This window comes from Caretta caretta, chromosome 3 (genome assembly GCF_965140235.1).
Source record: "Caretta caretta isolate rCarCar2 chromosome 3, rCarCar1.hap1, whole genome shotgun sequence".
In the NCBI taxonomy this organism is placed as follows: domain Eukaryota; kingdom Metazoa; phylum Chordata; order Testudines; family Cheloniidae; genus Caretta; species Caretta caretta.
The window spans coordinates 139,098,318-139,111,387 of record NC_134208.1 but is presented as its reverse complement, the minus strand read 5'-3'; the positions used below and the strand labels follow the sequence as shown (position 1 = coordinate 139,111,387).

The 13,070-nt window shown below is 43.9% G+C and overlaps 2 protein-coding genes across 2 annotated transcripts in view; both read right to left on the bottom strand.

Annotated features, from left to right (window-relative positions):
• The window catches only part of FMN2 (formin 2), a 244,214-nt gene that overhangs the window by 16,116 nt on the left and 215,028 nt on the right, over window positions 1-13,070 (bottom strand). The window lies entirely within an intron of this gene.
• On the bottom strand, window positions 10,713-12,578 carry LOC125633860 (uncharacterized). Its single transcript, XM_048843777.2, has 2 exons — window positions 11,621-12,578; window positions 10,713-11,233 (listed from the first exon to the last, which is right to left on the bottom strand). Exons 1-2 carry the CDS (start codon window positions 12,198-12,200, stop codon window positions 10,713-10,715), a joined length of 1,101 nt encoding a protein of 366 aa, XP_048699734.2. The 5' UTR covers window positions 12,201-12,578.

Sequence of the window (13,070 nt, the reverse complement as noted above, 5' to 3'; positions counted from 1 at the left end):
CCCTCTTTCTTATAACAAACTTTTATGTATTTGAAAGCTGTTATATCCCCCCTCAGTCTTCTCTTCTCCAGACTAAACAAACCCATTTTTTTCAAATCTTTCCTCACAGGTCATGTTTTCTAGACCTTGAATCATTTTGTTGCTCTTTTCTAGACTTTCTCCAGTTTGTCAAAATCCTTCCGGAAACGTGGTGCCCAGAACTGGACACAATACTCCAGTTGAGGCCGCATCAGCACGGAGTGGAACAGAAGAATTACTCTCGGTCCTTGCTTACAGCACTCCTGCTAATATAGCCCAGAATTATGTTTGCTTTTCTTGCAACAGTGTTACATTGTTGACTTATATTTAGCTTATGATCCACTATGACCCCCAGTACTCCTTCCTAGACAGTCATTTCCCATTTTGGGTGTGTGCAACTAATTGTTCCTTCCTATGTGGAGTATTTTGCATTTGTCCTTATTGAATTTCATCCTATTTAGATGAAATACTTCAGACCATTTCTCCAGTTTGTCCAATCATTTTGAATTTTAATCCTATCCTCCAAAGCCCTTGCAACCCCTCCCAGCTTGGTATCATCTGCAAACTTTACAAGAGTACTCTCTATGCCATTATTTAAACCATTGGTGAAGATATTGAAGAGAATGGGATCCAAAACGGATCCCTGCGGGACCCCTTGATATATCCTTCCAGCTTGCCTGTGAACTACTCTCTAGGAACAGATTTCCAACCAGCTATACACCTACCTTATAGTACCTCCATCTAGGTTGTATTTCCCTATAGTGTTTATAAGAAGGCCATAGGAGACATTATCAAAGCCTTACTAAAGTCAAGATATACCACATCTACTGCTTCCCCCCTCCACAATGCTTGCTACCCTATCAAAGAAAGCTATTAGGTTGGCTTGATACCATTTGTTCTTGAAAATACCATGCTGACTTACTTACAGCATTATCTTGTATGTACCTGCAAATTGATTACTTAATTAATTACACATTTTGTACGTGTGTTAATTAAGCTGACTAGGGTGTAATTCCCCAGGTTGTCCTTATTTCCCTTTCTATAGATGGGTACTATATTTGCCCTCTTCCAGTCCTCTGGAATCTCTCTGGTCTTCCATGACTTTTGAAAGATACTCACTAATGGCTCAGATATTTCCTCAGGCCCTGGTGACTTGAAAAAAATCTAACTTGTCTAAGTAATTTTAACTTATTCTTTCCCTATTTTGGTCTTATCTCATTTTCACTGGCATTACTATGTTAGACGTTCAATCGCTGCTAAACTGTTTAGTGATGACTGAAACAAAGAAGTCATTAAGCACCTCTGCCATTTCCATATTTCCTCGCCCCAATTAAGTAATGGGCCTACCCTGTCCTTGGACTTCCTCTTGCTTCTAATATTACTCCAGTTTTAATCTTGAGTATTGAAAGGCCTGTGGATCCATTTCAATACTACAAGTCTTTGGCACTCGGCAAAACTTGGCACTAGAGCTGATCAGAAATTTTCTGCTGGAATGATTCTCTGACAAAAATGCAGTTTCTGTAACATTTCTGGCTGAAAAATCTAAATGAAATATTTCATTCTGGACAGGTTCAACCCAAATAGGAATATTTAGTTTTGTTGAACTGATGTGAAACATTTTTCTGGATCATGGTGCATAGCCTTATTAAAGTTGTAATTTGGGCTCCCATTCTCTCCTATTGTCTGGGCTCTGTGGAGGACTACATCTCTCATATTGGAGAATGGATTCCCCTACAATCAAGCTGCATGGGACATCAAGGCATGAAAGTGACTGTGTGTACACCATGGGAGATGTAATCCGACCAGGAAGTCTGGCCCATAGGGAAGAATAGAGGCATCAGATATTCAAATAAGAGCACCCTTGAGGCAAAGCACCACAATAGGAAATGGAGTTTAATGTTCAACATAGAAGTATTTCAAGTTAATTCGAACCAAAATCAAACATTTTGATTGCAGAATATTGAAATGTTTGTTTTGATTGAAAGTGTAGTAATGTTTCATTTCAAGATTTCCTAATTTACATTTTTTGAATACTTCACTCCATGAAATATTTTAATATTGCATTTTTTTCCTCCTAATTTAGGATGACAAATGTTGAAACATTAGAATTTCCCATGGGACAGAACTTCCAAATTTCACTCAGCATCACTTGTGACCACTAGAATCACTTGGGTGGTCTAGAGATTTTGTCTTACTCTGCTATGCAACAGGAGAAAGGCCAATTGTGTAATAACCATGGTGTCCAACTATATATAGGAAGACATATCTGCACAAATACACAGAGACACACATCCAAAGTTCAAAAGGGCAACAGTTTTTAAAATGAAAGGAAATCCCATTCTTAAGTCACCAAATTGTGCCTAGTTACAGCAACTCATATGGTACTGAAAAATCAGCAGAATTGCCAAATCTTGTGATTTCATGACAAGTATCATACATACACATACACACAAAATGTGTCCATACCTCCTGATTTATACCAGCAAAATCATGAATTTTGTCTTTAGTCAAAGTGGTCACCATTTCCTATTACTTTCAGTAAGACTGAAGCAAGGCTACCTTCAGGCCAGACGACCATCATTTCCTTACATCTTACATCAGCTAATTTTATGTTCATTTTGAAATGTGGCCTTGCTAGGCAATGCTACTAATCTTCATTATCACAGGAATGACACATTGAAGACTTACTAGAGAAATTTTTCAACCACTGATTCTCTCCCCACTTTCCCATTCCTTACTAAGTGAATAGTTCCATGTTCCCAGATCTCTCATTCTCAGGTCTAATTTACTGGTTCTTATTATAAGGGTTAATAAAAGATCCCTTAAATTACTTTGGGAGGACATAGCTCGTGCAAGGAGATTTAATGCCCTTCTTTGCAAGCAATGGTGGCAGATTACCAGTATGTGCCTTACTCTGCAAGGCATAGATATCGAATGCCAGACTTTAAATTGCTCAACAGCAAGTTTTAAATCATCCTGCTGGGGAATCTGTAGGGAGACATACCAGTCTTGCTGCAGGGGGAGATCAATGAGCTGTGGAGACATGTTGGCCAGGAATCTCCCTTTCATCTAGATATACAATGTGACACGCCAAGTGCCAGCTTAACTGCTATTCTTATGGGAACGGGCAACTTTTAGAGTCAAATGAGGAGTAAATTTAGGGGGGTTACAGATTATTTTTAAAATGTCAAAGATTTATCATGGGAGTTAAAAGGTTGGATGGAGTCAGTGAAATGAAGTTCTCATACTCAGCGTGAGGTGGAAGATGTCAGAACTTTACTATAATGATGTAGATCTAGTTTATGACCCCCCTCCCACCTACAGCTAAGAGTCAGTTAAAGTGCATTTCTATTAGCTGACACCCTGTTTCATAAATATGCGCCAAGGTGAGTAAACAATCAGTTCCCCCCCTCCACACACACACACACTTTGGGGTCCCCAACTGTCCCTCTCCTTTTCTCTTCTTCTGTGCAAGCAGGAGTTCTTTCCCATGTTCAGATAGACGCCTACACTTTTGCAAGGGGTGGGGCTATCTGGGGCAGCAGTGATTATCTGAAGAGACTGCAGCCGTACTCTGAGCAGGGGTAGAGAGAAAGGAGCTTCTTTGCCTACTCTGCCACCCAAAAAATGGAGGTGGGGTTATGAACAACGCCTCTCCAGGTTTAGGGACAAGTCTAGCAGGTTTTAATTAGGCTCTAATGCTGCACCAGTGATACCGGCATTTTAAAATGTTGGCCTTTTTTTTTTTTTAAACAAAATAAGTTCTGAAAGCCTTCACCTCTCTTTGCTACTGTCATGAGCCAGAGTATACATAATTAAAAAATTAAAAATACAAATAAAAAAAAGAAGCGTTTGGCTCTGTTAGTCTTGAAAGACAGATTTTGCCACCCAGACCAATAGAAGACATTCCAATAATTAACTTTGTATAACTTACTCTGTTTTTGACTGTCATACAAGTGTGTCTGCACTCTCAGGGGATTTTTCTCTGAGAGTGAGGAATTTGCCCACCTCAGCCTGAAGACAAGACTCTTGAGGAGGTTCTTGCCCTACTCCTCCAGACAGTTCCAGGTTTATAGTCAAGTGGCACAGTTGTTCCTGCCTAGCCCCTCTGCCTCCCTTCTTCGGATGATAGAGGAGGCAGCCAGTGTTCCTTTCTCTCTGATCAGGCTCAAGCACAAATAAATCTGGAAAAAATGCATTTAATGATGGACACCTCATTACCAGGATGATCTATAGAAACCGAAAGGAATTCAAAGAAATTTAAACAAAATTAGGAGATTGAAGAGATTGATTTAAAAGGAAAAAGTTAAATACTTACAGCTTGGCATGCTCAAGGGGGACAGGATTAGAGCTGGGTGAAATTTTATGACCAAAGCTTTTTTTTGTGAAAAATGCAGATGTGGTGACACTGACATTTTGCAAATTCATGTTGATTTTGCCAAATTGCTTCAGTCAAGTACAATAAAATTAATTCCAAATGGAAATGTTTCATTTTTTTTAACTCGAAAACAATGTTTTAGAAAAAATCCTTTACTTTTACGCAAAATGTTTTTTTAAAGATTAAAAAGTGCTTGAAGTATTAATAAAAAGTGTTTCACTTTGTGTCTAACAAAACGTTTGACCCCAAAACGATTTTTTAAAACTTTTCAATTCGCTGAAAAAATATTTTCTGCTCAACTTGATTTTTTTTCCCAATTTTTGAGAACTGCTAACAAGCTGAAAAATATGTTATTTGCACAGCTATAGATAAAATAACTGCCTATAAACAAAACATTAAGATGTCTGAGAGTCTTAATCCCAAACACTGAACAGCAAATGGGTGCTCAGGACCAAGATCAGACATTTGGATTCCAAGCAGTGAATGTGCTACCTTCACCTACATCATGCTATAGTCATGGACACAGGTCTACTCCTACCCTAAGTGACCTGTCCTGCTTCCATTACACCCACTTTTCAGAATCCCATCACATGATCCAGGAGGTCTGGCTGTAACATATACAGGTAAACACATTCTCAGAGCTCATAATATATGAATGCAACATGTGGTCTATTAATGGCACATTAAAAAAAATATAGTGGAAGAAAAAAGGTGAGATAATTCAAAGCTTGTTAGATTGTTAATTGAAAATCAAGAGCCAAATTCGAACATTGGTGGGGTTGCACAGATGTAACCGAGTGCTGAATTTGACGCCAGTTGTTTGCAAACTTATGATATCCCTTTCATCTCTAAAAAGGTTATACCTGCCAAGGTTAAATATCAAAACAAAGCCATCTTTAGTTATGAAACATGGAACAAAAGTATTTTAAAGTACAAAACACGCTTTAAAAAAAAAGGTGTGTAAATAAAAAAAAATAGTTAAATGGATCTTGTTTAGACTTTAAAAAAAAAATCACCCTTAGGGTGAGACCCAGCATAAGAAATTTCAGCCTAAAGGGAACATTTCTGAGAACATTATAAACAACTCAGAATGATTTAGAATGGAATGCCCATCTTACCCTTGACTAAAGTGTTGCTACCAAACACAGTGCTGTTAAGAAAATCCCAACAGTACTAATGAAGAAATATGCTTTACATGTATATTTCAGGTGCATTTTTCTTTGTATTGCTACTGTATTCAGCAGTGTCTTGTCGAATTTTCTCTGTGACTGGTATTTTCCATTTCTGCTTTATTTCATCTGACACAACTGAGTAGAAGCAGTTGAAAACTTCAGAAAAATGAATTTGTTCTTAACCTTGCGCCATTTTTCTTTGGTTTTTCTCATCTGGTAGCTGAGAAATACCAAGACTAGACACTGCTGTGTTTATCTAAATGCCTGCAAACCAATATACAAGCTGCAATCCAGACTGGAAAGTATTTAAAATAAAGAATTACTGACTGCTTTCTTTAAACACACACATTTTTGGCACATCTGTAACATAAGGGTGCACTTTAGAAAAAAACCCATTTATGAAAGGCCTTTGGGTAAGTTATTGTATTAACAATTTGACTCACATTTACAGAGATTGGATAAGGAACTTCTACTATAAGAAGCTATCACTCCCCCTTGTTTTCCCTGCTGAAGACCAAGGACCTTAAAACTAGGCCAGAAATGCTGTACACAGTGTAATCTTAAACAAAGAACATTGTTTGGGGCTCAAACAAAAGAACAGGGTTCAGTTCTTACAAATATGATCACTGTCAAACTGCTTTCCTTTTTGCAGCAATTATTTCCCCAACAACAGAATTATATTGCAACAAAGAAAGAAAACGGGGGGGGAGAGGTTCTTATCAGACCTGTCATATAAATGTGTACAGACAATACCTTGCTCTTTGATTTTAGCTACAGAAAATAACTTGATTTACCAAACATAGACAGAGATAAGCAACCACTGTGATTTCAAAATACACTGTGTGAAATTCTGGCCCTACTTTTTGCAATTGACTTCAAGGGGGCCAGGATTTCACCATTAAAATATTAGCATGAGACACCTAGCATGTAATCTAGGCACCAATCTTTCAGGTATAAATAACATCAGTGGCATCTGAGTGGCATGTATCATCACAAAGCAGCTTAGTGTATTTCAGATTTAGAGTGTTTCCCCATTGAGTTAAAAGCTAAACTATGCACTCTCAGGAAAGTATTCATTTGGCAATAATTTAAGTCATGGAACCATAGAGATGTAGAGTCCTGGGGACACTCTGGAAGCAAAAGGCCAGATCCTCAAATCCAACAGCCTTGATGTCAGTTTACACCAACTGTAGATATGTCCCTACCTTTTAATTCTTACTGCAATTTTGTGGGAGTAGGGAATACTATGGAGTGTTGCCCTAGAGTGTCTTGCCCAGGTTATTCTCCATTTTACTCTTCCGGTACAAAGAGGCCTTCAATTCACAACATTCCTGTCCTTTATCAGTAGAGCCGGAAATGGCTACTAAAACAGGTCAAGAAAACCATTCTGTCAGTTGGCTGGAGGACACCTCTAGAGAACATATTTTTACTAGGGGTATGTCTACACTACGGAATAAGGTCGAATTTATAGAAGTCGGTTTTTTAGAAATCAGTTTTATAAATTCGAGTGTGTGTGTCCCCACAGAAAATGCTCTAAGTGCATTAAGTGCATTAACTCGGCGGAGCGCTTCCACAGTACCGAGGCAAGCGTCGAATTCCGGAGCATTGCACTGTGGGTAGCTATCCCACAGTTCCCGCAGTCTCCGCTGCCCATTGGAATTCTGGGTTGAGATCCCAATGCCTGATGGGGCTAAAACATTGTCGCGGGTGGTTCTGGGTACATATCGTCAGCCCCCCGTTCCCTCCCTCCCCCTGTGAAAGCAAGGGCAGACAATCATTTCGCGCCTTTTTTCCTGAGTTACCTGTGCAGACGCCATACCATGGCAAGCATGGAGCCCGCTCAGGTAACCGTCACCCTATGTCTCCTGGGTGCTGGCAGACGCGGTACGGCATTGCTACACAGTAGCAGCAACCCCTTGCCTTGTGGCAGCAGACGGTACAGTACGACTGGTAGCCATCATCGTCATGTCTGAGGTGCTCCTGGTCGCCTGTGAGGTCGATCAGGAGCGCCTGGGCAGACATGGGCACAGGGACTAAATTTGGAGTGACTTGACCAGGTCATTCTCTTTAGTCCTGCAGTCAGTCCTATTGAACCGTCTTATGGTGAGCGGGCAGGCGATACGGACTGCTTGCAGTCGTACTGTACCATCTTCTGCCGAGCAGCCATGAGATGTGGATGGCATGCAGTCCTTCTGCACCGTCTGCTGCCAGCCAAAGATGTAAAAGATAGATGGAGTGGGTCAAAACAAGAAATAGACCAGATTTGTTTTGTACTCATTTGCTTCCCCCCCTCCCCTGTCTAGGGGACTCATTCTTCTAGATCACACTGCAGTCACTTACAGAGAAGGTGCAGCGAGGTAAATCTAGCCATGTATCAATCAGAGGCCAGGCTAACCTTCTTGCTCCAATAAGGACAATAACTTAGGTGCACCATTTCTTATTGGAACCCTCCGTGAAGTCCTGCCTGAAATACTCCTTGATGTAAAGCCACCCCCTTTGTTGATTTTAGCTCCCTGAAGCCAACCCTGTAAGCGCCCCTCCCAGCGTCAGAGCAATGGCAAACAATCGGGCATCTGAGAGTGCTGTCCAGAGCAGTCACAATGGAGCACTCTGATGGGGCTAAAACATTGTCGCGGGTGGTTCTGGGTACGTGTCGTCAGGCCCCCGTTCCCTCCCTCCCTCCGTGAAAGCAAGGGCAGACAATCATTTCGCGCCTTTTTTCCTGAGTTACCTGTGCAGACGCCATACCACAGCAAGCATGGAGCCCGCTCAGGTAACCGTCACCCTATGTCTCCTGGGTGCTGGCAGACGCGGTACGGCTTTGCTGCACAGTAGCAGCAACCCATTGCCTTCTGGCAGCAGACGGTGCAATACGATTGGTAGTCGTCCTCGTCGGGTCCGAGGTGCTCCTGGCCGCGTCGGCTGGGAGCGCCTGGGCAGACATGGTCGCAGGGACTAAATTTGGAGTGACTTGACCAGGTCATTCTCTTTAGTCCTGCAGTCAGTCCTATTGAACCGTCTTATGGTGAGCGGGCAGGCGATACGGACTGCTAGCAGTCGTACTGTACCATCTTCTGCCAGGCAGGCAAGAGATGAGGATTGCTAGCAGTCGTACTGTACCATCTTCTGCCGAGCAGCCATGAGATGTGGATGGCATGCAGTCCTTCTGCACCGTCTGCTGCCAGCCAAAGATGTAAAAGATAGATGGAGTGGGTCAAAACAAGAAATAGACCAGATTTGTTTTGTACTCATTTGCCTCCTCCCCTGTCTAGGGGACTCATTCCTCTAGGTCACACTGCAGTCACTCACAGAGAAGGTGCAGCGAGGTAAATCTAGCCATGTATCAATCAGAGGCCAGGCTAACCTCCTTGTTCCAATAACAACAATAACTTAGGTGCACCATTTCTTATTGGAACCCTCTGTGCAGTCCTGCCTGAAATACTCCTTGATGTACAGGCACCCCCTTTGTTGATTTTAGCTCCCTGAAGCCAACCCTGTAAGCCGTGTCGTCAGTCGCCCCTCCCTCCGTCAGAGCAACGGCAGACAATCGTTCCGCGCCTTTTTTCTGTGCGGACGCCATACCACGGCAAGCATGGAGCCCGCTCAGCTCACTTTGGCAATTAGGAGCACATTAACCACCACACGCATTATTCAGCAGTATATGCAGCACCAGAACATGGCAACGCGATACCGGGCGAGGAGGCGACGTCAGCGCGGTCCCGTGAGTGATCAGGACATGGACACAGATTTCTCTGAAAGCATGGGCCCTGACAATGCATGCATCATGGTGCTAATGGGGCAGGTTCATGCTGTGGAACGCCGATTCTGGGCTCGGGAAACAAGCACAGACTGGTGGGACCGCATAGTGTTGCGGGTCTGGGACGATTCCCAGTGGCTACGAAACTTTCGCATGCGTAAGGGCACTTTCATGGAACTTTGTGACTTGCTTTCCCCTGCCCTGAAGCGCATGAATACCAAGATGAGAGCAGCCCTCACAGTTGAGAAGTGAGTGGCGATAGCCCTGTGGAAGCTTGCAACGCCAGACAGCTACCGGTCAGTTGGGAATCAATTTGGAGTGGGCAAATCTACTGTGGGGGCTGCTGTGATGCAAGTAGCCCACGCAATCAAAGATCTGCTGATATCAAGGGTAGTGACCCTGGGAAATGTGCAGGTCATAGTGGATGGCTTTGCTGCAATGGGATTCCCTAACTGTGGTGGGGCTATAGACGGAACCCATATCCCTATCTTGGCACCGGAGCACCAAGCCGCCGAGTACATAAACCGCAAGGGGTACTTTTCGATAGTGCTGCAAGCTCTGGTGGATCACAAGGGACGTTTCACCAACATCAACGTGGGATGGCCGGGAAAGGTGCATGATGCTCGCATCTTCAGGAACTCTGGTCTGTTTCAAAAGCTGCAGGAAGGGACTTTATTCCCAGACCAGAAAATAACTGTTGGGGATGTTGAAATGCCTATATGTATCCTTGGGGACCCAGCCTACCCCTTAATGCCATGGCTCATGAAGCCATACACAGGCAGCCTGGACAGTGGTCAGGAGCCGTTCAACTACAGGCTGAGCAAGTGCAGAATGGTGGTAGAATGTGCATTTGGATGTTTAAAGGCGCGCTGGCGCAGTTTACTGACTCGCTTAGACCTCAGCGAAACCAATATTCCCACTGTTATTACTGCTTGCTGTGTGCTCCACAATATCTGTGAGAGTAAGGGGGAGACGTTTATGGCGGGGTGGGAGGTTGAGGCAAATCGCCTGGCTGCTGGTTACGCGCAGCCAGACACCAGGGCGGTTAGAAGAGCACAGGAGGGCGCGGTACGCATCAGAGAAGCTTTGAAAAACAGTTTCATGACTGGCCAGGCTACGGTGTGAAAGTTCTGTTTGTTTCTCCTTGATGAACCCCCCCGCCCCTTGGTTCACTCTACTTCCCTGTAAGCTAACCACCCGCCCCTCCTCCCTTTAATCATTGCTTGCAGAGCCAATAAAGTCATTGTTGCTTCACATTCATGCATTCGTTATTCATTCATCACACAAATAGGGGGATGACTACCAAGGTATCCCAGGAGGGGTGGTGGAGGAGGGAAGGAAAATGCCACACAGCACTTTAAGCACAGCACTTTAAAAGTTTACAACTTTAAAATTTATTGAATGACAGCCTTCTTTTTTTTGGGCAATCCTCTGTGGTGGAGTGGCTGGTTGGCCGGAGGCCCCCCCACCGCGTTCTTGGGCGTCTGGGTGTGGAGGCTATGGAACTTGGGGAGGAGGGCGGTTGGTTACAGAGGGGCTGCAGTAGCAGTCTGTGCTCCAGCTGCCTTTGCTGCAGCTCAACCATACACTGGAGCATACTGGTTTGGTCCTGCAGCAGCCTCAGCATTGAATCCTGCCTCCTCTCATCACGCTGCCACCACATTTGAGCTTCAGCCCTGTCTTCAGCCCGCCACTTACTCTCTTCAGCCCTCCACCTCTCCTCCCGGTCATTTTGTGCTTTCCTGCACTCTGACATTATTTGCCTCCATGCATTCGTCTGTGCTCTGTCAGTGTGGGAGGACAGCATGAGCTCGGAGAACATTTCATCGCGAGTGCATTTTTTTTTCTTTCTAAGCTTCACTAGCCTCTGGGAAGGAGAAGATCCTGTGATCATTGAAACACATGCAGCTGGTGGAGAAAAAAAAAGGGACAGCGGTATTTAAAAAGACACATTTTATAAAACAGTCGCTACACTCTTTCAGGGTAAACCTTGCTGTTAACATTACATACATAGCACATGTGCTTTCGTTACAAGGTCGCATTTTGCCTCCTCCCACCGCGTGAACGGATTTTGGTTGAATGCCAGCAAACATACACTGCAATGCTTTGTTCTACAGTGATTCCCGAGTACGTGTTACTGGCCTGGAGTGGTAAAGTGTCCTACCATGAAGGACGAAATAAGGCTGCCCTCCCCAGAAACCTTTTGCAAAGGCAGAACCGCAAATGCCAGGGCAAAGTAATCCTTTCACATGCTTGCTTTTAAACCATGTATAGCATTTTAAAAGGTACACTCACCAGAGGTCCCTTCTCCGCCTGCTGAGTCCAGGAGGCAGCCTTGGGTGGGTTCAGGGGGTACTGGCTCCAGGTCTAGGGTGAGAAACAGTTCCTGGCTGTCGGGAAAACCGGTTTCTCCGCTTGCTTGCTGTGAGCTATCTACAACCTCCTCATCATCATCTTCTTCGTCCCCAAAACCTACTTCCGTATTGCCTCCATCTCCATTGAAGGAGTCAAACAACACGGCTGGGGTAGTGGTGGCTGAACCCCCTAAAATGGCATGCAGCTCATTATAGAAGCGGCATGTTTGGGGCTCTGACCCAGAGCGGCTGTTCGCCTCTCTGGTTTTCTGGTAGGCTTGCCTCAGCTCCTTCAGTTTCACGCGGCACTGCTTCGGGTCCCTGTTATGTCCTCTGTCCTTCATGCCCTGGGAGATTTTCAGAAAGGTTTTGGCATTTTGAAAACTGGAACGGAGTTCTGATAGCACGGATTCCTCTCCCCAAACAGCGATCAGATCCCGTACCTCCCGTTCGGTCCATGCTGGAGCTCTTTTGCGATTCTGGGACTCCATCATGGTCACCTGTGCTGATGGGCTCTGCATGGTCACCTGCAGCTTGCCACGCTGGCCAAACAGGAAATGAGATTCAAAAGTTCGCGGTTCTTTTCCTGTCTACCTGGCCAGTGCATCTGAGTTGAGAGCGCTGTCCAGAGCAGTCAGAATGGAGCACTCTGGGATAGCTCCCGGAGGCCAATACCATCGAATTGTGTCCACAGTACCCCAAATTCGAGCCGGCAACGTCGATTTAAGCGCTAATCCACTTGTCAGGGGTGGAGTAAGGAAATCGATTTTAAGAACCCTTTAAGTCGAAATAAAGGGCTTCATTGTGTGGACGGGTGCAGGTTTAAATCGATTTAATGCTGCTAAATTCGACCTAAAGTCCTAGTGTAGACCAGGGCTATGGCTGGTTAGAAATTTCCATTGACACTGTTTGAGGGAAAAAAATGAGTTTTCAACTAAATTAGAGTTTTCACAAAAAGTATGGGCTTTCCATGGAAAATCTAATTGCTCATCAAAAATCTGGCCAAATCCAAAAATAGATAGATTCAGTTAAATGCCACTGTGGTGCCTCATAGGTGTTGTAGTTTGGGTCACGCATTCTTTTCTATAGGATGGGATCCCCAGATGGATTTAATCTTCCACGATGCATCATGGCCCATGCAACAGCCATGATGCATCACCTCCCATCACCAAAATGTGAGACAATTGTAATCTAGCTCAGGGGTCCATCTTATGGAGGAGACAGGGAGCATGAGACACCTGAACTACATCTCTCATGAGGGACTGCAAATAGCATTTCAGAATCTATATATTTTGATTTTCTGTTGAAATATTTCAGATTTGTCATGTTTTGCTGAAAATGATATTTTTCACAGAAAAAGTTCACATTTCTGACCAGCTCTGTAAATTATT